General features: G+C 38.7%; 1 protein-coding gene across 4 annotated transcripts in view; it reads left to right on the forward strand.

Moving 5' to 3' along the window:
- The window catches only part of BBS9 (Bardet-Biedl syndrome 9), a 444049-nt gene extending 420534 nt beyond the window's left edge, over positions 1-23515 (forward strand). For all 4 annotated transcript variants that reach the window (XM_087429458.1, XM_087429462.1, XM_004418838.3 and 1 more), the window contains 2 exons: positions 22696-22806; positions 22911-23515. In XM_087429458.1, coding sequence (XP_087285584.1) covers positions 22696-22806; positions 22911-22942 — 143 coding nt within the window. In that variant the 3' untranslated portion in view covers positions 22943-23515. The remainder of the gene's footprint in view (positions 1-22695; positions 22807-22910) is intronic.
- Positions 23516-26727: the final 3212 nt, after the last annotated feature.

A 26727-nucleotide genomic window follows, 5' to 3' on the forward strand; every position in this document is an offset into this window, starting at 1 on the left:
AGCCATTGTTGTTCCAGTGATTGTGCTTAATCACAATCTGATTTGTATCTACAAACCAGAGTAAGATAAATTTCTCAGAGTCTGGTACAGGAAATGCACAAACAAAGATGCCAAACCATGTGTGAAGTGCTCTCATAGGGAATATACTGGGGACATAGAGGGAGTTTGAGAGTTAGAGCCTGTCTCTGGGCTTGTGGTAGCAGGAAATTTTACAGAAGAGGTGGCCTGGAGAGGCCAAATGCTAAGAACGTGGATCTAGAGCCACGTTTTTGGTTGGATTTGTATCCTAGCTCCAGCGCTAACTAGCTGTGTGCCATTAGGTAAGTGATTTAACCCCTGTATGCCTCAGTTATCTCCTCTGTAAGGTGGAAAAAATAAAAGCATTACCTTGTAGAGTTGTTACCAGTATTAAATGTTATTATATGTAACTCACTTAGAATAGCAATTGCCTCTTAAAAGTTCTTGATAAATGTTAGCCATTGTTCTATTATTCTTATTTCTATAATGATTATCATAGTTATTATTATTCTTTAAACTGATTCAGAAAGAACATGAATTTAAAGGAAATTAAGGGAGGACATTCCTGGCAGAGGACATAATTTAAATAAGAGCAAAGGAATGTGGAAAACCAGAACTTGTTCAAGAAACTACCTGCAAGAGCTTGAGAGTACGAGACATGTAACAGAAAGTGTGCAGATATTGTAACCCTGATTGTTGGACATTTAGATACTTCCATTTTTGTGTGCGTGTGTGTGTGAGGAAGATTAGCCCTGAGCTAATATTCGATGCCAATCCTCCTCTTTTTGCTAAGGAAGGTTGGCCCTGGGCCAACATCCGTGCCCATCTTCCTCTACTTTATATGGGACGCTGCTACAGCATGGCTTGATGAGTGGTGCATGTGTCCGTGCCTGGGATCCAAACCTGTGAACCACGGGCTGCTGAAGCAGAGCGCGCAAACTTAACTGCTACGCCACCAGGCCTTAACTGCTACGCCACTGGGCCAGCTGGATAGTTTCATTTTTTAATTATTATAAATATGGCTGTGTCCAACATCTGCATGAGAATATTAACCCATCTTTGATTATTGCCTTAGAGAAAGGGCCTAGAATTGAAGAATCTGCTTCTGCTTCCAGCTTGCTCTCCAGGAATTCGTCTTGTTTTTTTTGTGTGTGTGAGGAAGATCAGCCCTGAGCTAACATCCATGCCAATCCTCCTCTTTTTGCTGAGGAAGACTGGACCTGAGCTAACATCCGTGCCAATGTGCCTCCACTTTATGTGGGACGCCGCCACCGCATGGCCCGCCAAGTGGTGCCTTGGTGTGCGCCCGGGATCCGAACCTGGGCCACCAGCAGTGGAGCGCATGCACTTAACTGCTACACCATGGGGCCAGCCCCGGAATTCTTCTTGTTTTAAAAGTTTACCAGTGACTTTTTGGGGCCTCCTTGACGTCAGTGATAATCATTCTTTTTCATCTTTGTTGATAGCAAAATTGGAAACAATTTTAATTATGCATCTGTGATTACTATTAAGGTTACATTTAAAAAATATTTTAGCCATTTGTTGGTACTTTTTTGTAATCATTTGCATTATTCTTATTGTTTATTAGCCTTTTATATTTTTCCTTCTGTGGATTACTTCTTCATGCTTTCCCATGTTTCTATCAGAATATCACCTTTTGTAATTGATTTGAAGAGCACTTTGTGTCTAAAAGGAGTTAACTCATTGTCTTTAATACATGGTGACAAATATTTTTTCTGAGGTTTTGGTTTTGTTTTCAATTTTGCTTAAGGTAATTTGTTTGTTTGGATTTTTTTTTAACATGACTTCCCTTTGGTAGTCAAATCTATTAATCTTTTCCTCTATTCATTCCAAATATTTATATTTTTTCTTACTTTTTTCTTATATTTTTACATTGAACTCTTTTAGCCATCTGAAATTTATTCAATGTATCTAACTTCAGTTTTTTTTCAATTATTTTACCCAAAATTCCAGCACAATTTACTGGGTAATACGTCATTTCACACTAATTTGAAATATGCTTGTAAAATATACTAAATATTTTTATATAAATGGGACTATCTCTAATATTTCTGTGGTAGTCCATTTTCCTCTTCATCTGTTCTGACATTGATAGCAATGCTGTTGTAATTGTCGTAACTGTATAATAGCCTTTAAAATTGGCTGGACAGAGCCAGCCCTGATGGCCTAGTGGTTAAAGTTTGGCATGCTCTGCTTCAGTGGCCTGGGTTCAGTTCCCAGCCATGGAACCACACCACTCGTCTGTCAGTAGCCATGCTGTGGCAGCAGCTCACACAGAAGAACTAGAAGGACTTACAACTAGAATATACACCTATGTACTGGGGCTTCGGGGAGAAACAAAAAAAGGAGAGGAAAATTGGCAACAGATGTTAGCTCAGGGCAAATCTTTCCCAGCAAAAAAAAAATTGGCGGGACAAATTCTCCATCATTATTTTATTTGTTATTTCGTAGTTCTTCTCAACCATTTATTCTTTGTTATGAGCTTTAGCATCATACTCTCTAGTTAAAAATTCTTTTGAGATTTAGAGTGGAATTGTATTAAGATTCAAAGTCAATTTGTGGGCAATTGATATCTTTGTATATTGAATCTTACTATATTTTTGTCCATCTATTCAAATCTCTCTCTTTTTTTATTTTTTTTTATTTTTTTATGGTGAGGAAGATTGTTCCTGAGCTAACATCTGTGCCAGTCTTGCTCTATTTTGTGTATGGGACACCGCCACAGCGTGGCTTGATGAGCGGTATGTAGGTCTGCGCCCGGGATCCAAACCTGCAAACCCCGGGCTACTGAAGTGGAGCACACAAACTTAATCACTATGCCACCGGGCTGGCCCCATATTCAAATTTTTTATGTTTGTCTATAAACATTTAGTTTTATACCTATAGGCCTTGGCATTTCTTTTTTAGTTTTTTTCAGTTATTTTAAAATTTAGTTGGTATCCTTTTGAATATAATAATTCCTCCATTGTATTTTCTAACTGGATATTGTTAATGCAGAGGGAAATGATCAATTTTTTATGTTTATATTTTATATATGTATTTTTAATCTTCCACCTATTCAAATAGATTTTTATTTCATGTTCTTGGAAGTTTTTTAAGTATGCAGTCATATCATCTGGAATTTATGATCGTTTAATTTTTTTCTAGTATATACATTTTTTCCTTTTTTCTTATCTTAATATATTGCCTTGAATTTCTAGAACAATGTTAAGTAACAGTAGTGATAAATGGCCAAGATCCTCATCTTTACCCTGACCAATGTGAATGTTTTTATCTGCTTTACTTATAAATTTGATGTTGCCTGTTAATTTCAGATAGTTATTCCTAGTTCACCAGATTTTTTTTTTTTTTGTATCAGAGTGGATGTTGAATATTATCCTCTGTTGAGATTCTCTTTTCATATATCTATCTGAGGAATTGCATTAATTGAATCGTTTTGCATTCCTGGAATAAGTTTTTCTTTATTATGCTTTTTAAATATATTACACTGTGTCTGATTTGCTAACGTCTTAATTTAAATTTTTGCATATATATACATGCATGAGATTGCCCTCGAGTTTTTTTCTTGGTGAATTTGCACTCAGGGCTTTGTGAGGTTTTCTTAGCACAGTGCTGCTAATTTTGGAAAGCAGATCTTCCCATAAATGTTAAATGTTCTACCGCTGTCCAGCATCTTGAGAGATGCTTAGTTTCCTTCCCTGTGATCATTCTTTTAATCATTTTTCTTTATTTTTGTTGTAATTAAAATTTATCATCTATGAATGCCTTTGAAATTTCTCAACTTTCAGAAGACTGATTTTGTCTTTTCCACAGTGTAGTTGGAAAAGGCATTATCTTCTGCTTTACTATTTCACTTCTTTCTAGTAAATGCTATCTACTCTGTTGAGCTACTTCCTCTCCTTTGTCATTATGTTCTGTAGAAGCATCCATCAATTCTGAATTCTTTTTAAACGGTCTGAGGATCTTTTTTAGACAGTCTAAGGATCTGTCTTCACTGGTGACTCTTTAAGTTACTTCTGTGCTGATTTCTTTTTTACGGAAATGAAACCTGGGTTATTTTCCCAAACTCTTTCAGTTTTCTTTTGAGCAAGAGATGGGGGTGGGTGGGTGTTGAGGATCTGAGGCAAACACCATGATCCTGTTTTTGCCAATCTAAAACTCTCCTTCTTGAAACAGTAATTCACAATCCCATTGCTGTGTCTTTTCTTTCTGTCAGGGAGAAGCAAGATAATGGGATGGTTTAAGACTTGGATTTTGGAGTCAGCATATAACAGATTCTCTCACTCACTGTGTGTGTGACTTTGAGCAAGTCACTTAAACTTTTTAGAACCTAATTTCATCACCTGTGAAATGAGACACTAATCACTACCATTTTAGGTCATTGTAAAATGAGCAAACATAGAGTAGCACTATGGCTAGCACGTAATAATTACTCAAAAATGATACCAATGTAATTGTTATTCAGCTGTCGTAAATAAGCCCCTAATGCCATCCCTTCGTGCACCATGGTCTTCCTTTTCATGTTCTTATACAAAAATTGCATCCAATTTTTCACCCCTCAGAACCCATAGTCTGCATCTTTGTGGTCTATGTTATCTGCACTGCACATTTCCACCTTGTACTTCTTTCGAGCCCCCTCAATTTCTGCTTTCTGTTTTTTCTCTCTACTACAGTGTGCTTTGGTAGAAAATGCCTATGGCACAGGAGACTCAGTTTCTACTCCTATAGGCTCATTGGCTTGTTGTCTGACCTCTGGTCAGTCAATCTTCTTATTTATTATAATAACTCCAATTATTGAGCATGACTTTGTCTATGATGAGATATAATATCTCATTTACTCCTCACAATCATTTGTTAGGAAGATATTATTTCCATTTTGCAAATCAGGAAATAGAAATTTAGAAGTGTTAAGTAACTTGCCCAGGAGCTGGGTGGGCAGTTTTCCAGGGCGTGGGGGTGCAGATTTTTACTTACTTTACCACTCAACGTTGTTGTGAGGACCAAGGTCAAGTGAGATTGTTTCATAAACTGTGGAACATGATGCAAATGGAATGGCTTTATCTGCCTAGTATTTTCTTTTTTCTCTTAGCCACCCCCTATTATTCCTGAACCTTCTGACATGTGGGTTGTACTGTGGGCCCATTGTCCTTGTTGCGTCTGCATTTTTATACCCTTTGTTTTCCTCCATTCTCTCCCTCCCTCCCTTTCTTCCCTGTGGCATTCCCACAGAGCTGCTTCTCCCAGTGAGGTCTTCCTCTGTGTCTTCCTTCCTCACAGAGAGAGCTCTCCTCTCCCTGATGTGTTCTTGCCTTACCAACTATTATAACCTACCTTCTTTGTGTTTGACACCATTTTAAAATTGTTTTCATAGCTTAATTGTAGGCAAACAGCTTCGCATTTCCCCTCTGTGTTTATAAAGGCTTGGTTTGAAAAAGGACAGCTCAGGATGTATAGGAGGTAGGAAAGAAAAGAAACTGTTTGGAGGGGCTGCTGTGTTCTATCTTCAAAGGAAGCAGAGCTGGGGTTAGTCCAAGTTGTTTTACAATTGGAAGAGAGTCATAGTACCATAGTTTGGATGAAACCTGGCTTTTTATTGCCAAAGAAGTCTAAGATGAAAATGGAGGTAAATATGAATAATTCAAAGTAATGTTTAAACTTTGAGGATATTTCATCTTCTCTGGAATGAGAGATTTATGCTAGTAAAGAGTTAGGGAGGAATTTGAAATGTTTGTGTTACCAGAGTGTAAAAAACATTGTCCAGTTGTTTATCTAATCTTTCATTGAGCTTGCTTTTAAAAACACGTTTAGATTTGAAGTAGCCTGGGAAAAATAAACTGTTCTGGGCCATAACTTGTTGCCCCAGTGGAAATAAGATGGATTCTTTTTCATTCGTTTTGAGAAATTTCCCAAGCAGACAGATGTCTTTGTACCTTCCTTTGCAGTTCCTTCATTCACAAATAACTATTATCAAGAACTAGAATTACAAGTGCTCTGTTACTTCTTTTTAACTCTAGCTCCCACAGAAATTACTACTGGGATCTTATTTCTTTTCTGGGCTGAACATTTTGTGGTTGCACCTACTCAATCTCACGGATTCTCCATGTGTTATCATGCAGTAAGATTCATTTCTTAAAGATGTGTATCAACTAAAGCAAGGAACTTTCTGGGAACCTTTTGTGGTTCACAGAGCAACCAGGTGTGCTAGGGAGTAGGAATAAGAGGTTCTATACTATATTCTGCCGTAATTATTTTCCAAGCTCCCAGTGCAAAGGCAGATAATATTATGAAAAAAATTGAATGAATTTTGGTTTCCATTGCTTCCTCCTAATCTCTTAGCTTAAATTCATTCACTCAAGTCAGCAAGTAATTATTGTGTGCCTACTGTGTGCCAGGCACTATTCTAAGGCTTGGGATACAGCAGTAAGCAAAACAGACAAAGATCCCTGCAATTTTGGAGCTCTTATTCTAGCAGAAGGAGACAATAAACAATAAGCATAAGTAAGTAAACTATATAGTATGTTAAAAAATAATGTGTTATTGTTAAGGTTATAAGTACTACAGAAAAAGAAAAGGAATGTCAGAAAGGGGGCAGTTACAAGCTTATGATTTTAAATTGGGTTGTCAGGGTAGGCTTTGTTGAGAAGGCAACTTTTGAACAAAGACTTGAAGAAGATTTATGGAGGGATTTATCCATGCAGAGACCAGAGAGATAAGTGTTTCAGGTAAAGAGAATGGGCCTGGCATGTTCCAAGGGCGGCAAGGAGTCCCGTGAGGAAGAGTGGTGGGAGATGAGGTCAGAAGGGTCAGAACAGGTACAGCCTTGTGCCAGACGTTTGCTTTTTCTCCGAGTGAAACAGAGAGGACCGTTTTGAACAGAGGAATAACACTATCTTACATTTTAAAAGGATCCCTGGCTATTGTATTGAGAATAGATTGTAGGGGGCTCAAAGGTAGAAGTGGGCAGTCAGTTTGAAGCTTACTCAGGTAAGTAATTTAGCAATAATTCGGGTGAGAAATGATGATGGATTGCACCAATGTGGTAGTAATGGTGAAGGTGGTGAGAAGTGGTCTGATTCTGGATATATTTTAAAGGTAAAGACAACAGAATTTCCTAACAAAGTGGTCGTGATGTGTGAGAGGAAGAAGGGAGTCCAGAATGACCCCAAGAGTTTTGGCTTGAGCCACTGGAAGAATGGAGTTGAGAGGAGAAAGGCTGTGGAGTGGAACAGGTTTGTGGGGAAGATGAAGAGTACAGTTTGGGACATGTTGAGTTTGAGATGCTGTTAGATATCCAAGTAGAGATATTGAGCAAAGAGTTGGATATGTGAGTCTGAAGTCCAGGAGAGAAATCTAGGCTGGAGTTATAAAATTAGGAGTTATCAGCATGAAAATGTTATTTAAATCTACGAGACTGGATAAGATCACCAAGGGAGTGATTTTAGAAAAGCGATGAGGATCAAAGAGTCTTGAGTGCTGGATATTCTAACTTTTAGGAGGTTTGGGAGAAGAGGAGGAACCAGCAAAGGACACTGAGAAGGAGCATGCACTGGAGAAAGAGGTAAATCAGTAGAATGTAGTATCCTACAAGTCAGGTGAAGAAAGAGTTTCAAAGAAGATGGAATGATAGCTGTGTCAAATGCTGCCTATGGGTCAAGTAAGTTGAGGGCTAAAATTGTCTAGTAGATTTAGCAACGTGGAGGTCATTAGTGATCTTGACAAAAACAACTTTTGTGGAGTGGTAGAGGCAAAGGCTAGACTGGGATAGATGTATGAGAGAAAGGAAAAGAAAAAAATTGAAAACAGCAAATACAGGCAACTCTTTGGAGAAGTTTTGCTGCCAAGAGGAGCAAAGAAATGGAGGAAGATGCAGGAAAGTGGAGTCAAGAAGCAGTAAATTATTCCTAATTTGATGTTTATTATTGTCCTTTATTATTTATCTAGACCCTACTCTTTGTTCTTTCTTTACCAAGCTGTTATTTCCTACTGGCCACTGTTCTTTTTGCCAGACCAGACAACCAATCAAGGTTTTCCTTGACTAGCTAACACAATAGTTTGTTTTCCTGGAGGTCAGACAGTTGTAGCTGCTGCTCTCTGCCTTCGTAAAATTCACCATCCTCCTTCCCTTTTAGCTTACATGAGAATCTCAGGCTTAAGTAAGGAAATTTTGGCAATATAAGGCAAAGATGACGATGATAATAATAGTAATACTTATTATTATAACACTTACATATCACTTACTATGAGCCAGGCACTATTTGAAATGCTTTACATAAATTAACTCATTTAGTCTTTACAATTACCCTATGATCTAGGTACAGTCATCTGCATTTTACAGATAAAAAAACTGAGTCACAGAAAGATCAAGTAACTAATTTAAAAAAACAACAACTAATAATGGTGGGGCTGGGATTAAAATTCTGACAGTCTAGCTCTAGAGTCCATGCTCTTGAAGCAACTGGAGAATTTTACAAGCATGATGTTTGTTGGAGAGATTTCATTTTACATAATATGAGAATTTGCTAGAGTGAATGGGTTAAGTTCTTTGAGAAACAAGATAGAATACAGGAGCTGATTGGGCATCTCCCCCGATTTACTAGCCTGTACATTAGTGGCCTGTCCCCAGCCCGCAATCCTGGAATGATGGTAGAACATTCTTCAAAGATAACATTTTTAAAGACTACATTTCCTGTGTATTTCCTCAAGTTTCAAGAATAGCTTTTCAAATCAACAAGTTAATATTAAGCACCTACTCTTTGCATACAAGAAAAAAAATTTTTATCTCCTTCCCTCTATGTGTTTATTTTCCTGTGGGAAGCTTATTTGTTTGTCATGCAGGCGATAGAACCATCCGGAAACTAAAATAGAAAGGACTGTATATATGAACATAATACTTTACTATTTTTTTTAAGGATCCTTAAAATTTCTGTATCTTTAGACATGAGGTTTGAACTAAACGATTCTTTGTTAAGCATTATTTCTTAGAGCACTGGTGAGCAGTTGCCACTGAGTTCGTCATTAATAATCCCTTCCTTTTCCAGAAGGACTTGCCAACACCCATAAAATATTCACTGGGAGAATTAAAGTCATATAAAAATAATTGGTGTTTGCTTCCTTCAAGGCATACATTTAAATACATTGCTTTATTCCTCCGCTCTTTGGCTGCCTCTTATGTTTCGTAAGACTAGGTCAGCAGACTTCCTCTTTTAAGGTTCATCCGCTGGCCATTTCAATTTCCCATGAGAAAGCAAACCTACCACTATTTTACCCTTTTATCTTAGTGTTTCATCCATTTATGTCATATTATCTTGTGGGTTTGCATTTCTCTGTAGTAAAGGCACTGCTGGTAAATAGAAAACAATGAATGTGATTATGTATCCCTGATCATCACCATCATCATCATCATCATCATTTGAGCCTTGTTAAAATTCCCATTGTAATCTCAGAAGAGTGGTTGTCTGTGATAATAGATTATCAGTGATTTCATCTTAGAAGGAATGTGTGCACTATTTTCAAGAGAATTATTTTAATGCCTTGTTGACAATTTTGGCTTTGGCCACTGGGTCCAGCTGGAAACATTCCACCACTGGTCTGCTTACCCCATCCTCAGTTTTTACCTGAGCAATTTTTAGAGTGTCAAATATAAATTCATGCTGTCCTCATGGCTTACAGTTTCATATGTAATTGGCTGTAACTGTAATGACTAACGTATGTTGGGGGTTAGTCCTGAAAATAATAGCTAACATTTATTGGGGGCTTACTCTGTGCCAGGCTCTGTGATAACTAAATTATAAGCATTAACTAATCTTCATCTCTCATAAAGTAAATGCTGTATTTTCTGCATTTTATTTTTTATTTATTTTTTTGTGAGGAGGACTAGCCCTGAGCCAACATCCGATGCCAATCCTCCCCTTTTTTCTTGAGGAAGAGTGGCCCTGAGCTAACATCTGTGCCCATCTTCCTCTACTTTATATGGGACGCCGCCACAGCATGGCTTACCAAGCGGTGCGTCAGTGCGTGCCCGGGATCCGAACCTGCGAACCCCGGGCCACCGAAGCGGAGCACGCGCACTTAACCACTTGCGCCACCTGGCCGGCCCCTAAGGCCCAGACTGATGTGACTTTGCTCAAGACACAGTGATACTTGTCATGCCATGCCCCCTTTCGGGATGTCCCTTCCCACGATCAATCGGCTAGTTTATGGTCCTGTGTACATTTCCCTTTTCTGCAAAATATGACATTGTTAAATGGGCTATTATAGAAATATATCATTAGATGATAGAGTTGCTTTGCAATGAGTCCTGAGAGTTTATTCAAGTTCCCTATCCTATGCGAAAGGATACGATGAAACAGGCACTCTCCAGAGCCGCTGTGTTCTTTTGCCTTTTCCCTCAACGTGTTATAACTGGAGTGACCCAGCTGGACTCTCAGTTTCATAATCGCCACCTAGACTCTGTCATTATTAAAAACAACACAATTTGATCAAGATTATGGCTTTTAATTGGGTTGTGGAAAGAAATTCAAGTTGAAGAAACGTTGCCAGGATCATCAGGGAATTAGTAGCCACTCGATGCAAGGAGGAAGCTGTGGAGAACACTGGCTCTCTTATTACGCCATGTCCAAAGTAGAGTTATGTTCTTACTATTTCATTTCGTTTTTTTTTTTAGAAATTATTATTGCAGAACTATTGGCTTCTTTTCTTTCTCAACTGTAACTATAATGTTTTATTTGTGTGTGTGTACTTTTGAGAGAGAGTTGGTCTCTGAAGAGGGATTTAGGAGAGGAAAGTATTTGAAATGGAAATGTCTTAAAATTATGTCTCTTTCCAGTTGTACATTGGTTTTCCGTAGCATTTAGAAACAAAATGGAAGTGAAAACCCATAATCACCTTCTTTTTGAACAAGAAAATAGTGTTCTTATTAGTATAGAAAAGATCTAGTTGAAAGACAATAGATCTTGCATTTCATTGCAGTGTTCCAGACATTGATGCACTGGCAAGGAAAAGCAAAGATTAACTTTCTCTTCTCTCTTCTCTTAATACTTTTGTATTCCTGTTTGGAGGATTTAATGGCTTTGTTAACATATGGGAAAACCTTGTGATTAGAGACTTTAACAAAATAGTGAGTAGTCTTTTGTTGTTGTTTTTTTTAAGTTCCATGTTTATGTTCTTACTGGATGTGTGTCTTTCCAAGTGCTCCAGGTTAAGAACTAAATGTGTTAGAAAAACAGATGTAGTGCAAATAAATAGGAGAGTTCTCATTTCCTTCAGTGAACAAAGCTCTGAGTTTCTGAGTGGAAATTTTATGGTACCTTCTCTCCATATCAGAAGAAGTTGTGTGACCCCAGCTTTTTTCCCCTGAGTTCTGTTGTATCATAACTGATTAACGATCTATAGGGCCAGACAACAATGCACCTACATATGGTAGGGGGTCGTAATGCACTAACATAGTGTAGAGATCACTCTTGCCAACAATTAATTGGGGAATTCACTTTGTGAAGCCCTGTTTACAGACTGACATCTGGAGAAATTCTTAACCTGGACCCATTCCAATCTGTAGGATTTATGGACTGCGCTTGCTTTTTTGTAAATAGGACTCTTTTTCTGCTTGGTACATTCTGTTTACATAATTATCAATGGGTGAAAATGGCTGTTTTCCTGTATTTCTTAATCCACTGTACCAAGTGGACCTAAATTCTAAGCGGTGGTCCAGCTAAAAGAATACTTGGACACCTATCATTATTTAAGTTGTGGAAACATCTTAATGCCACGAGCACCCTGCTCTGTTAAATCCAGACTCTCTGGCTGGAGCCCCTACACCCCAAGGGACTTAGTATTCAGCCTTTATGGGGGTTTTAAAACTTGTTGAGACACATGCTAGACCTCTTAAAATATATTAGACTCCCTTTTATTCACAAACTTGGTCTCTGCTGTGAGGTGTGAAATGGAAATATTTTCAAACATAGGTACATGCATAGTCTTGAACACATTTAAGTTCTCACTGTGTGTGGGGGGATCAAAGTACGTTATTAGGCAGTAGAATTGAACTCCCAAACGTTCCACAGGGTGTCGTGCTGGGCACACTTACAGTGACCTTCACCTGCCTCTCTGTGGTCAGTCATTATTATCTGTTGCCGGTGGATGAGCTACTGTCAGTATGGTCAGCATGTCATCTGCAAATACAGGGAGAAAGAAAAGTTGTAGAATGGATTTAAAAGGCATGTAGAAAAACAGCTATTGTGTATTGGAACTGGAAACCTAAGACTATATAGAAAGGCATTTTCTTCTGCTTTGCTGAGTTTTGAAAGTGTAAAATTGTGCCAGGTTAAGGGTGAGATGCCTGCACATTACAACAAAGTAAAGGATAAGATGGAAGTGGAGATGAGAAAGATATGGACGTATGCCCTCCAGTTCCTCCTTGAGAGTAGCAGCAGCATCATATGATATCAACCTGATTTATCATGCGATGGTAAGAACACATTCAGCCGATATATTACATTCTTGAGAACTTTATTTCCAGGATGTGCTTTGACAAGGTCTGTACCTGTTGTATTTATCAACAATCTCCTATATATGTGTTTTTTTGTAAAGCCTCTGTTCAGTAAGCACCTTTGTAAACCCAAATTCACAGAAATTTGCCTCTCCAAGATGGCCCTTAAGGACAGAACAGAGTCATAGACACACACACACGTATACACGTCATTAGTCACAAAAATTCCAAGCATAGTTTTACCAATTATAGTATGCTTTTAAGGAAATGTTACGTCCAAGTACAGGATGGACTAGGCCCTTTAATCTGAAGTCCAGTTTGGAAGAAGAGAGATCGGGGGAAATGCAGCCCTACTTTTCCTCCGGAGCTTTTTGCTTTTTGTCCCCACCGTCGTGCTGGTGTGTCCTTACCTGTGTGTTATCCACAGTTCTGCCTTGCTATACCTCCCATTCTGCATTACATTTTTCTAACTGCTAATGTATTTTTTATACTTTAATGTTTTATCATCTACATCTTCAGTAAGTCACCCCAAATATCTTACACAGAGGTGTATACACTTCTATGTAAAATAGAAAAATAGGATATGTTGATGATTCATCCTTTCCCTCCCCCTTTCCTTTTCATCCTCTGTCTCCTTCTCTCTTCTTCCCACTCCCCTTCCTTCCCTTCTTCCCTGTTGCCAAAAAGTTTCTAAATACTCAGTTCAAATTGCTACAGGAACATAAAGTAGGATGCTTGGCTTTCTATAGCTTACATTCTCCTTGGGCTAGAAAGAATATATTTTAAAAACTAAATAAATGAACACAGTAGAGGAGAATTATCAGGAGAACTCCTATACATGTTTATTTGCCTGTGTGTGTGTGTGTGTGTGTGTGTGTGTGTGTGTCTGCACACACATATATAGAGAGAGACAGAGAAAGGGACAGAGAGAGAGAGAGGAAGGATAAACAGTAAAACATTTCTAAATTAATATATTTACAGAGAATTTTTTAACTACTCATAGTCACTTAGGGAAGCTCTTTATATTTAAGATAGTAAAATATCCTTTTCAAAGCACCCATTCCCCACACTTCACATGAATTACAAACCTTTGAAATGGAATCTGAATGTTAACCTCAAAAAACACTTTATCCATCAAGTAAATCTTGATTAAAAGAAAAATGTCACTGGTGTATATTTTTGAGGTTTCTGCTGTTTTTAATTCTTAGTGGCAGTTCAGGCCACGTGAACGGAAGATTCTTTGGCTGAGAAGTCAGAGCAGAGTCTGCGGTCATTTGTGACTCTCCAAGTGATTCCTCTTAAATATATGAAGGAAAAAGAAGAAAAGATTTTCTCCTCCCTGAAGGAATGGAACATTCCCACCCATATACCCAGTTGATTGCAAAGGTTACTGTTGCAAGAAAATAAATCAGCAAAGTCATAAAATATACCCAAAGAACAGCTTGCCAACTTTCTGGATTTTCTGTATCATTGAAAGGAAGTACTAGTTAGGACAGCCAAATTGCAAGCAAATCCACTGATATCTTTCTCGAAAAAGAGGTGTTCTTGAGGAAGCTCTAATGGTTTAGGAAGCAGGAGAACCAGCAACTAGGTCTGGGACGTTAGGGGTATCAGCTACCCTCTCTGAGCCTGTGCTTTGAGATCTACTAAATGAAGGTGGTTGAACTAAAAGCTAAAGTTCTTTGATTCCACAGAAATGGTGCAGAAAGTGCATCTATGCTAGGAAAATTAATAGAAGACAGAAATGACAAAATGTACTGTGTGCTAAGCACTGTGCTAGGTGTACATGGTGTCATGTAATCCTCACAATAGGCCTCATTATGACGCTCTTTTTACAGATGGGGCAACTGATAACTTGCCCAGGGTCCTAGAGCTAGATCCAGCCGGGGCCACTACTGTGAACTTCACAGTCTAAGTCGCACCTTGCTCTTGGCCTCCTTCCCTTCAGTGGCCTCTCCATTCACTGCCCACTCGGCTTTCACTTTAGATAGAGGAAAAGATAAACATCTGGAGACAATCCTAAAATAACGGAAACCCTAAGAATTTATGAAAAGAAACTTTCTTAAAAATTTTACTCCAGTCTAATCATGAGAAAAACATCAGACAAATTGCAGTATAAGAGCACCTGCAATATGCCTGACCAATACTCTTCGAAACTGTCAAGGCCATCAAAAACAAGGAGAGCTGAGAGACTGTCACAACCAAGAAGAGCCAAAGGAGACATGACAACTAATGTCACATGGTGTTCTAGATGGGGTCCTGAGACAGAAGAAAGATGTTAGGTAAAAACTAAGGAAATTTGAATAGACTATGGACTTTAGTTAATAATAATGTATCAGTATTGGTTCATCGATACTAACAAAATTACCCCACTAAGGCACAATGTTAACAATTCGGGAAACTGTGCAGAGGATGTATGGGAAGTCACTGTACTATCTGCTAAATTTTTCTTTATATCTAAAACTGTTCTAAAAAATAATGTCTATTTAAAAAAAAAAGTTTATTGGGCCAGCCCCAGTGGCCTAGTGGTTAAGTTCGGCACGCTCTGCTTCAGCAGCCCGGGTTCAGTTCCCGGACGTGGACCTATACCACTCATTCAGTGACCATGCTGTAGCAGTGGCTCACATACATAATAGAGGAAGATTGGCAACAGACATTAGCTTAGGGCAACTCTTCCTCAGCAAAAAAAAAAAAAAGAAAAGTTTATCACTGCCCAAACAAAAAGAGCATTTGTAACAATAGGGCAAACAATATACTTTTAAACAACAACAATTAACTACTACTACTACTTCTTTTTCTTCTTCAAGTTATTATTATTGTAGTAATACTATAAGATGATCTGGCAGTGTTAAATGCCTCTAGGAACCTTTAGAATTAGGATACTGTGTGAAGAGTAGCTTTCTGTGAGCCTTGGATGAGGCCAGAGGATTGGCAAACTACTTACAGCCCATGAGCCAAATCTGGCCCACTGCCTGTTTTAGTAAATAAAGTTTTATTGGAACACAACCAATGCTCATTCATCTTTACATATTGTCTATGGCTGCTTTTGCACGAGGACGGCAAAATTGAGTAATCGCGCTAGAGACCAGATGGGCTTCAGAGCTTAAAAAATATTTACTATCTGGCCAACCCCTGGTTTATGCTATTTGAGTTACAAGGTAGATAGTGAGGCAGGTTAGCTGAGCCACCAGGATTCACCTGGGGGTAGAATCAAATATTAGAACTCAAATATTAGACGTAGCAGGAAAGATATCAGATAGTGCGTGAGTAACATAGAGTAGTCAGCTTCAGAAGTGGCCACGTGTGTCAGGTTTCTGGGCGCTTCCTTTGTTGCTGCAGAGCTGTGTCTTTGGCCCCAGAGGTGTATCAGCTTGTATGAACCCTGCCTCTTCAGACTCCCACCTTTAGGGACTTTTCTCTTGGTCTATTTATTCTTTTAGTGTTCCTAACTTTGACCTGAAAATAAATAGTCAGATTTTCAGTGTGCCAGGCATTTGTACATACTCATCAATTTCTCCCTTATGAACTGGGGCTACCATAGTCTCTGTTTTCTAGATAAGGAAACTGAGGATCATTGAAGTGAAATAACTCGCTCGAGAGGGTAACTTGGCTCGTAAATGCTGAGCTACTGTTTGAATCTAGGCTTCAAAACATCACGTTAAACGCCCTGTACCATGTCCACCTTCAGTGCTGGAGCTGGTTTGCACTAGTTCATGAGAGCCAATTGTTGAATTTTTAGGAATTCTGTGAGCCAGTTGTTAAATACAGCCATTATTAAAAATTAAATTATGTAAACTTATAACCAAATAAATTGTATTAAGAACAAAGATAATACACTTCGAAACACTTCACTAATTATTTTACCATGTTTTACTATTATCTATGCGTTTGAGGTTGTTTATGTCTACAGAATCTGTATGGTGAAAGTGCTGACAACGTGCTCCTGCACATCTCTGCCAAGCTTCACATTTGGTGATGGCACGTTGGCGGCTTGAAATTGGCCACGGTGGGAGTATTTGTACCACAGAAATGGGCAAATGCTATAGATTAGGGCTTTACTTTTTTTTCCTTGTATGCCGGCTGGTTACACATTTACCAGCATACCACTGCTTACCTTGCATTCTGATTTTGATCTCTAGTATTCTAGATGACAATCACATTTGTTTCTCTAGCCTCCTATCTTGACCTTTGAACTCTATAACTATTATAGTTAACGCCACAGTAGCAACCAGCAGAGAGGACCTGAGCTCTTTTTTATTGTTGTTTTTCTGACAGTGAGTAGAAATTCCTTACTGTAATTCCTTTGTTGATAAAATATGTTCCACCTGGTGATGAGGAAGTTCAACCATTTTATAATTTGCTTTTAATATAGAAACAAGTCTGAGGATAGCTTGGAATCCTTTTAACAAATCCCAGAGTTGTATTATCTTTATAAATACAGGGTGAACTCCTATTTGTTCAGAATTTTAGGTAAGATTTTCTACTTAAATAATTTTCTGTCTGCATGATGATTGGTATATATATTAATGTGTTACTAGTTTGCAAAAAAACAAATTTTTACAGCCAGGTTTAGTTAACACAAATGGGCATGTACGTAATTCGATAACAATTAAGAGGAACAGGCAGCATAGTAGAGTACCTCAAAAACATCCTCTTAAACATCACTGTTATAGTCTCCAGTTTATAAACTGTCTTGTTCCAAATGCTTCTATGCTGATTGTTCGTAATTCATACTACGTACTTTGTGTTTTAAGGTTTCATGTACAGGGGTTAGTTTTCCGCATTAGTCCAGAAAAATCTTTTAAGCAATCATTTAATTGTAATGGGACTCTATAATAAAGCTACCACTTGTAGCATTGTTCCCTTGTGAAAATGCACCCAGAGTTCTGACTCCGGATCCCAGATTCCTTTAATGAAACTCCTCTTTATAAGAGACCACAGAAATAGAAATGGATCTCTATAATTGTAGCAGCAGCAGGCAAGGGGGAACCTGGACATCCTATGTTGATGGGGAGAGGGAGACTGTCCTGGACGCTATGCAGTGAGGGAGCTGGCAGCCAGATATTGGAGCAGAAGGGAGATATATAAGTTGTGAGAAGCCCGTGTTGTTGCCAAAATGAGTTTATTGGCTATTTGAACTAGGAGTTTGCTGAATTATTATTTTTTAACTCTAATTCTATGTATCATATTAATTAAGGTAGACCATACCTTGAAGTCAGTGCTACTCAAAGTGTGGCCAGAAGACTGGCCATCTGTCTGCAAACTTTTTGTACCTGAAATTGAGAGTGTTTAGAAACTTGCAGCAATTAACAGAATACTTTTATAATGATTGAATCTAATACTAAAAGATGAGGGTTGTTATATTGTTCTTTTCATTTTTCTAGTAATTCCTTTAATTCTATTTTACAAAAGTATTGGTTTAGATATATTGGAAATTTTAAAAGCTGGTCTTTCTGAGCAGCGGTGCTGCAGTGCGGAGAGCTGGGCTGCAGCTCATACAGATTTGCTGTGTGGCCTGTGGCAAATGATGTAATCTCTCAGTTCACATTTAATAAATTGAGCAGGCCTGACACAGTCTTGCAAAGTCAAGTCAGAGATATAAAAAAAAAGTCAAAATTTTTATTTTCTTTATAGAAAGAAGGGAGGAAATTTATTTATTTATTTATTTATTTTAATTCTTTGTTTACTGCAGTAACATTGGTTTATGACATTGTAAAAATTTCAGGTGTACATCATTGTACTTCTATTTCTGCATAGATTACATCATGTTCACCACCAAAATACTAATTACAACCCATCACCACACACATGTGCCGAATTATCCCTTTCACCCTCCTCCCTCCCCCCTTCCCCTCTGGTAACCACCAATCCAATCTCTGTCCCTATGTGTTTGTTTATTGTTGTTATTATCTACTACTTAATGAAGGAAATCATACGGTATTTGACCTTCTCCCTCTGACTTATTTCACTTTGCATTGTACCCTCAATGTCCATCCATGTTGTCACAAATGGCTGGATTTCATCGTTTCTTATGGCTGAGTAGTATTCCATTGTGTATATATACCACAGTTTCTTTATCCATTCGTCCCTTGATGGACACTTAGGTTGCTTCCAAGTCTTGGCTATTGTGAATAACGCTGCAATGAACACAGGGGTGCATGTACCTTTACAAATTGGTGTTTTCAAGTTCTTTGGATAAATACCCAACAGCGGAATAGCTGGATCATATGGTAGTTCTATCCTTGATTTTTTGAGGAATCTCCATACTGTTTTCCATAGTGGCTGCACCAGTTTGCACTCCCACCAGCAGTGTATGAGAGTTCCAAGAAGGGAGGAAATTTAGTCTCAATTATTATTACTCCCCCAATCTCCCTCCACCCCAGTGCTCCCATCTCATATGGAGCTCAGACAATGAGGACACAGTACTGCCAACAACCTTATTGCCTAAGCCCACAGCGGAGGCCTGGTGGGCGAAGGAGTCCTTGCTGAGGTTGGGGTTCCTGGTGCCCAGCCCTCCTTGTGTCCCATACCTCTGTCCCTTGATGCCTTGTTACCTTGGGGTGGTCTAGCCCAGGCCTCAGCCGTCTCTCTCCCTCTGAGCTTTACCCACCCCTCTGAGTTATGACTAGAGGAAAGCTTTCTCCAGGACACTCAGTTCCATATCTTCAGTGAGCTCAGGCTATGGAAAACTAAGGCTAGAAAGTAAAGTATTTTCAGGCTATTTTTGATTTTGCCCCATTACAAATTTCTGAGGTGAGGAAGCTCAAAATGGCCCAGGGGAACTTTGGGGGAAGAGGGAATGCAGGAGGGACAACAGAAGAAAAAAACACAAATTAATATCAATACCTTTACAGTTGTAAAATGGGGCCAATGAACGCTTCCTTACAGGGTTGTTTGAGGATTGAGTGAGCCAATGTATTGAGAATTCATAGCTGAGTGCCCAGCACACAGTAGGTCCACAGCAGTATGATTTCCAGGTCAGGAAGTCTCTGGCTCTTGCTTGTTTTTGCCTCTTGACTCATAATGTGTCACACATGCAATGTGTGTTTGGATGATTTTGTCCAGCTATGGTTTTTCTTCCCCTTCTCCTTTGATGGGACAGGCTCTAAGCCAAGGGTACTTCATTTGGCATCTGTGGAACCCAGGCTCCACTTCCAGGGATGGGCTTTGGAGGGTCTCTGTTAGTTTTGAAGTCTATTTTATTTCTCTCCTTTTACTGCTTACTCTTAAATTTTTAACAAACAAATGTTTTTATCCTAGCAAAAACTCTCATCAGATATACTCATCTGTCCTTCTTAGCAGATTCTAATTCAGTAGCTGTGGGGTGGGTCCTGAGAGTCTGCATTTCTAACAAGCTCGCTGGTGATATCCCATGCTACTGTTCTGATGACCTCACTTAAACTAGCAAGGCCAAAGAGACCTTCTGGCTTTCCGGATTTGCCTTCTGTTGTCTATTAACTGCACTGAAGTTGCCATTCTCTTTTTATGAGGTATCTAGTCATCAGAAGCCACCACCCTACTCTGGAATCCTTATAATTATAAATGTTTCTAGCCACAGCTACTTGATCTCCCAGTCTTGACCTCTACATGCACTTCATCCCAGTTAACCATGGGTAAAAGCTCAAGTAGTTGCATAACAGGAGTTATTTCCATCCTGTTTACCCCCAGCCATGGAGCCCCTATTTCTTATAGACAGGTGGGCATTCTAACTTCAAAATTCCATATTGAAGGCCTCCTCTTTAGAACTACTTCCAGTACCAATGATTTTTGCAAGAAAACAGAACGTGAGGCAAGGATTAAAGTGACGGCAGTTTATTTGGCAAACTCGGGGAAGGGAAGATGAGGAAAAAGGGAAGTTAGTCAAGGAAATACGTGAAGTAATGCAAAGTAGTTCATTCCCATCTCTCAGAGAGCCATGAAGAGACCCAGCAGGTGTATCCACTCAGTGCACAGCATCTTCTGGAGGTTGGCAAAAAAGAAATAATAATCCAGAGTCGATCCAGGAAGAGAGGCAGAAAGGGAATTCTCCGCCCAGCTCCTTCCCTTCTCCCATTTCCCATTGGTCGGGATGCCAGATCCCACATCCTATTGTTCCTTCCAAGCTGGAAGTGGCAGAAACTCTGGGCCTATGGTTGGTGAGTCAGGCTGCATGGAGGCATCCAAAGGAAGGTGGGTGAGATTCCCAGGGCAAGTGACTGGTCAGCCCTGCAGTGGGATTTGAGAGATTTGTCATCTCCTTCTACTTAGAATAAGGCAAAAATTTTGTGCCAAGGAGAAGAGAGGAAATTACATAAGCTGTTGATAGTCTACAGCAACTGACTTCTCCTTTTGTGCCCATGTGATTGAAGAAATAGGAAATGCTTTTTAAGTCTTCATCCTTCTGTGTTGTCTCAGTATTGAGTCAGCTAGCATAAAATGTGGACGCTAAGTGGAGACCTGCCGCTCTCCGCACGTGGCAGATGCTGCTGACTGAGAAATGTCTCTCCCCCATCCCCACATACCATGTTCCTTTTTTCTCAACTGGATGAGCGTCCAGGAGGAGAAGAAGGGTGCTATTTCTTGGGCTTCTCCAAAGCACCTCGGAGCTGCCCCTGGCCTCGCAGTACTCTAAGCAGTGCTCCCAGCAGCCACACTCAGTGGATCACCAGGGGAGCTAAAACCTGCTGACACCCAAGACCTGCAGCTGCAGTATCTCTTTGGCTAATGCTGCAACTGGGAGCCATAGAGTAAGTGGTTAGATAACATGGGTTTTAGGAGTGGTCAATCTTGGGTGTGAGTTCTGTCTCCTGTGTCACCTTGGCGAGTTATTGAATGTTGTTATGAGACCTCAGTTTTCTTATCTGTAAAATGAGAATAATAATATCTATTTCATGGTGTGGTTTGTAGGAACTAAATGAGATAACATAGCAGAGCTTCTTGCACTTAGAAAGTACTTAATGATGATAATTACTGTTACCATAATCTACAGGCTTTGGAAAGAGATTAAAAATAAGCCTGGTTCTCCTGGATAGGGCCCTCGCCATTTTTAGATGTAGCTAGGCGAGTTCCATTGCATTGATGGATAATTCTAACATTTCCTGTTTGGGGAACCTCTGAGGCTACCTCTAATTCTTATTTTATGAGTGTGGAAATGCTTCTCTCGAGTTTCCCTCGGCATCAATTTCTTTTTCAGAGTTGATTCAGAGGGATGAATGTAAGGTGTATTTTCCTTTAGACCTGGAATCTTACCTCTTCCCTCTCGTTTGAATGATGTGGTTTACAAATCAGTGCTGCTGATACCCTTTCTCTTCATAAGCCCCCTTGTGCGTAAACTTGCTTATGGAGGCTTTGGACTCAGTGTGTGAGAAGCCTCAGAAAAAGAAGTAAAAATCACACTTCGTTAACAAGAAGAATGGCTTTGGAAAAAAATATGTACAGTATACAGCATGTTAGTACATTTCCAGGGAATGATGGCAAATTAATCAAATCAAGTGGTAGATGTAGTCAGGAAGTTCTCACATGATTTTGAGTTTCCCATACAAGATTTTGGTGGATAAAATCAAATTGCTTGCACCCAGTTTTCAAAAGCATAGTGATGCCAGCTTATCCTTAAGTAACCTTGTAATTGACTTGGAATTGAAAGCTTCCACAATGCAGTTCATGGTTTTGCTGTTGAATTATGAAGTGTTTGTGTTTGTGTTGTAAGGTGTTGAGATTCAGGGATAGAATCAAATTCCAGAGAAATACCACCTCAGTCACCATCTCAGAAGCAGCCTCCTTCTTTGCTCAAGGAAAGTTTCTTTCCCTCGTGGTTGATGTGCTTTGTTTCTTTTATAGTTTCTGATGCTCTGGTATTAAAGGAAATTCCTGCTGAGGCGCCATTGTAGTATGGATATCACATATGCTATAGGTTTTGTCCTTTCTGACTTTAAAAAGCATAAATTTAAAGACAACATGGTTGCTGCTGTCGTTAAGTGATCATCAGTATAATATGTCTTTGGGGACAATAATTCTTTCCCAGTATTTTTAACAAAGAGAGACATTTAAGATTATTCTTTTTGGTCCACTCCTGAAGATTGTTGTCACATCATTTATTATCTTTATAACTGGTATGTTCTTAAGCTCTGGTTGTTGTGTGGAAAGGCAGGTTTTCCTATACTTTGCTTAAAATATTGTTTGTATTTTTCATCTAGGTAGCTGTACTACGATCCCAGAATCAGACCTAGAGGAAAGATCCGTAGAACAAGACTCCACTGAACTGTTTACCAACCACAAGCACCTCATTGTGGAGACACCTGTGCCTGGTAAGAGTCTTCATCTTTCCCTTTGGCATTGGTGCAGCTGAATATGATCATTTGTGTATTCCTTTCACTATTTCTCTCTCTCTCGCTTTCTTTCTTTCTTCCAGAAGTTTCACCCCTCCAAGGAGTCTCGGAATAGTTGAAGTAGAGTTGTCTGGTTGAGGGGAAGATGGCTTCCCAAGGCTGATCCTGTGTGGACCTCATGCCAAGCACAGATGTAGGGCTGGCCCAGGTGCTTCATCTGGCTCACCTGCTTGGAGATGACACTACGTAGAGATGGGGATGAGGACTTCTTATTTAACTAGGAGCACTTATAATACCACGTGGGCAAGTCAGTTGAAACTTGTCTTACCAGGAAAGAATGTTGCTGCTTTTTGATCATCTGTATGCTTGCAGCCACAGGATACAGTAAGATGACATCATTTTGGGGCAGACTTTATATTGCAGAGACCCGGATCCAAAGTAATTTGATACCCCATTTTTTTCACAGAATTCTTATATAGTAAATGTATCAAGTTTAATAAAGCATCTTATTGTCAAACAATATCTTGGGTTTGATTTATAATCAGAGGGTTATATATGTGATTTGTCTACATTATTTCTTCAAAGGAAAGAAATTGAAAGGAAATGAAAACTTTGCTACTCCATGGTAACACTTGAATGTGATTGTTTTATAAATAAAAGAAACTACAGAACTTTCGTATGATTTACTCTGTTATGCTAAAAGTGGAAGAAGGTATGTTTTCTAGTATTACATGAAAATGTAAAATATTTTCAAGGAAGCTAGTATATTAACGTCCTTTTTTCATTACCCCAATGGATGATACCTTTTAAAAATCCAGGTTATAAAAGGATACACACTTTTTTTTTGTTTGTTTGTTTATTGCAGTAACATTGGTTTATGACATTGTAAAAATTTCAGGTGTACATCATTGTACTTCTATTTCTGCATAGATTACATCATGTTCACCACCAAAATACTAATTACAACCCATCACCACACACATGTACCAAATTATCCTTTTCACCCTCCTCCCTCCCCCCTTCCCCTCTGGTAACCACCAATCCAATCTCTGTCCCTATGTGTTTGTTTATTGTTGTTATTATCTACTACTTAATGAAGGAAATCATACGGTATTTGACCTTCTCCCTCTGACTTATTTCACTTTGCATTATACCCTCAATGTCCATCCATGTTGTCACAAATGGCTGGATTTCATCGTTTCTTATGGCTGAGTAGTATTCCATTGTGTATATATACCACAGTTTCTTTATCCATTCGTCCCTTGATGGACACTTAGGTTGCTTCCAAGTCTTGGCTATTGTGAATAACGCTGCAATGAACACAGGGGTGCATGTACCTTTACAAATTGGTGTTTTCAAGTTCTTTGGATAAATACCCAACAGCGGAATGGCTGGATCATATGGTAGTTCTATCCTTGATTTTTTGAGGAATCTCCATACTGTTTTCCATAGTGGCTGCACCAGTTTGCACTCCCACCAGCAGTGTATGAGAGTTCCCTTCTCTCCACATCCTCTCCAACACATGTTGTTTCCTGTCTTGTTAATTATAGCCATTCTGACGGGCGTGAGGTGATATCTCATTGTAGTTTTGATTTGCATTTCCCTGATAGTTAGTGATTTTGAACATCTTTTCATGTGTCTGTTGGCCATCTGTATATCTTCTTTGGAGAAATGTCTGTTCAGGTCTTTTGCCCATTTTTTAATTGGGTTGGTAGTTTTTTTGTTGTTGAGATGCATGAGTTCTTTATATATTTTGGAGATTAAGCCCTTATCAGATGTATGGTTTGCAAATATCTTCTCCCAATTGTTAGGTTGTCTTTTTGTTTTGTTGATGGTTTCCTTTGCTGTGCAGAAGCTTTTTAGTTTGATGGAGTCCCACTTGTTTATTTTTTCTATTGTTTCTCTTGCCCGGTCAGACGTGGTGTTTGAAAAGATGTTGCTAAGACCGATGTCGAAGAGCGTACTGCCTATGTTTTCTTCTAGAAGTTTCACAGTTTCAGGTCTTACATTCAAGTCTTTAATCCATTTAGGATACACACTTTATTACAATTAAAATTTAAGGTTTTTATATGCAAGAAATAAAAGAGATTTTGCCACTTTGAGTTAAAATTACAGCTGCAAGACTGATTTATCTATCTATCTATTTATTTATTTATTTATTTGTGAGGAAGATCAGCCCTGTGCTAACATCTGCCAATCCTCTTCTTTTTTTTGCTGAGGAAGACTGGCCCTGGGCTAACATCTGTGCCCATCTTCCTCCACTTTATATGGGACGCCGTTACAGCATGGCTTGACAAGCGGTGTGTCGGTGTGCGCCCGGGATCCGAACTGGTGAACCCTGGGCCGCCGCAGCGGAGCGCGCACACTTAACTGCTTGCTCCACCGGGCCGGCCCCAAGACTGATTTATTTACACAAAAATATGTCTGTGCCAGTTTTGGAATGCCCCTCAGACAGTACAAATGGGAAAATGGGTTCATGGTTTTTTGTACGTGAAGTGTCAAAAAACTGCAGAAGATGCATTATTTACTATTTCTAGCATCCTTTTTTAGGCGAGGCAGCAGCAGAAGTAATATTTTTAACTGTCGAGCAAGCGTGTGGACAACTTCTAGCCTTTGGGCCAGAGTCAACCATTACGTTAATTTCACCCAGCCCACGGGGGACAATAAAAGATGTCATGGCTCTGTGTATGCCTGTAGCTGCAAAAACACAGCACTTCTGATCATCTTTAACAGCTTCATTCAAGAAAGGTTACAAGAGAGGTGTATTACTTCTTAAAAGTGTGTTTCTGTTATGTTTTTTTTTTTTTTGGATATTTTGTTTCCATGAATATGTTTTGTACTGTGCGTGTGTCTGTGTGCTTATCTCTATTCTCCTTTCTTTTTCTGCCTTTTTTGACTCATGTCCTATTTGTATGTGTCCTTCTAACTGCCTTTCCTTAACTCAGTTTCTTTCTCTGTCTTGTGTTTCTATGTTCATCTGCCTTGATGAATCTTTCTCTTCACCTATTCCCCCCATTCTTTCCCTTCACCTTTTGATTCTCTCCCTTTATTTCCATGATATAAAACTGAATCATATTCCTTAATTTGTAAAGTTTACTTTAAATGTGCACGAGTGCAATGGTTTCTATCTCTTTTCAAATCCCTCGTCCATTTATTTTATTTATGTTGTCCCTGTTGTTTTCCTTTTATTTATGTCATCCGTGATTGCTCTCTTCTGTGAGAGAGTGACTACCAACAAAATTCAAAAGGCTTCCTATCTCTGGCTTGGGAGTTTAAGGTGACTTTTGTTGCTACAATTACATGTTATATTGAGTTTTCATGTTGAGAAATATATATGTAAAATGTTTTCCTGGACATCATTATCAGTATCTTAAGCCTATTACTTATCTTAAGCACAATTACTTGACCAAATAATCTTATTTTTCATATGAGTCACTTTAATACAGAACTCTACATTCGTGCATCATACACATAAATATTTAAAAATATATCCAATTTATTATCTTTCACATTTTACTAGCTGCCGAAAGGAAAGAAGTTACTAATTAACCTTTTCAACATTATCAAATTTAAAATATAAGTTATAAAAATGATAAAATAATTTGATTCATGACTTAAAAGTACCTTTTATTATAGGATTTCCTGAATTTAAGTTGTCATTTACTCCTGATTTTGGCCTCATAATTTAAAAACACATAAAGTGTTTCTACTAAACAGAAAAATAGTGGAGCCAAAGATTATGTTATACTTTTAAGTAGCTTTTTAAAAATCAATACTCAAATAATTGTTAACTTTTCTCATTATTCTGGCACTAGTATTTCAGTCTTTAATAACAATTGTTCATTATTTCTTTAATGAATGTGTGTGTGTGTGTATACATAATCTTGGACTAACTCACAA

The sequence above is a fragment of the Ceratotherium simum genome, chromosome 1 (genome assembly GCF_057802395.1).
Source record: "Ceratotherium simum simum isolate JZ-2026a chromosome 1, ASM5780239v1, whole genome shotgun sequence".
Classification (NCBI taxonomy): Eukaryota; Metazoa; Chordata; class Mammalia; order Perissodactyla; family Rhinocerotidae; genus Ceratotherium; species Ceratotherium simum.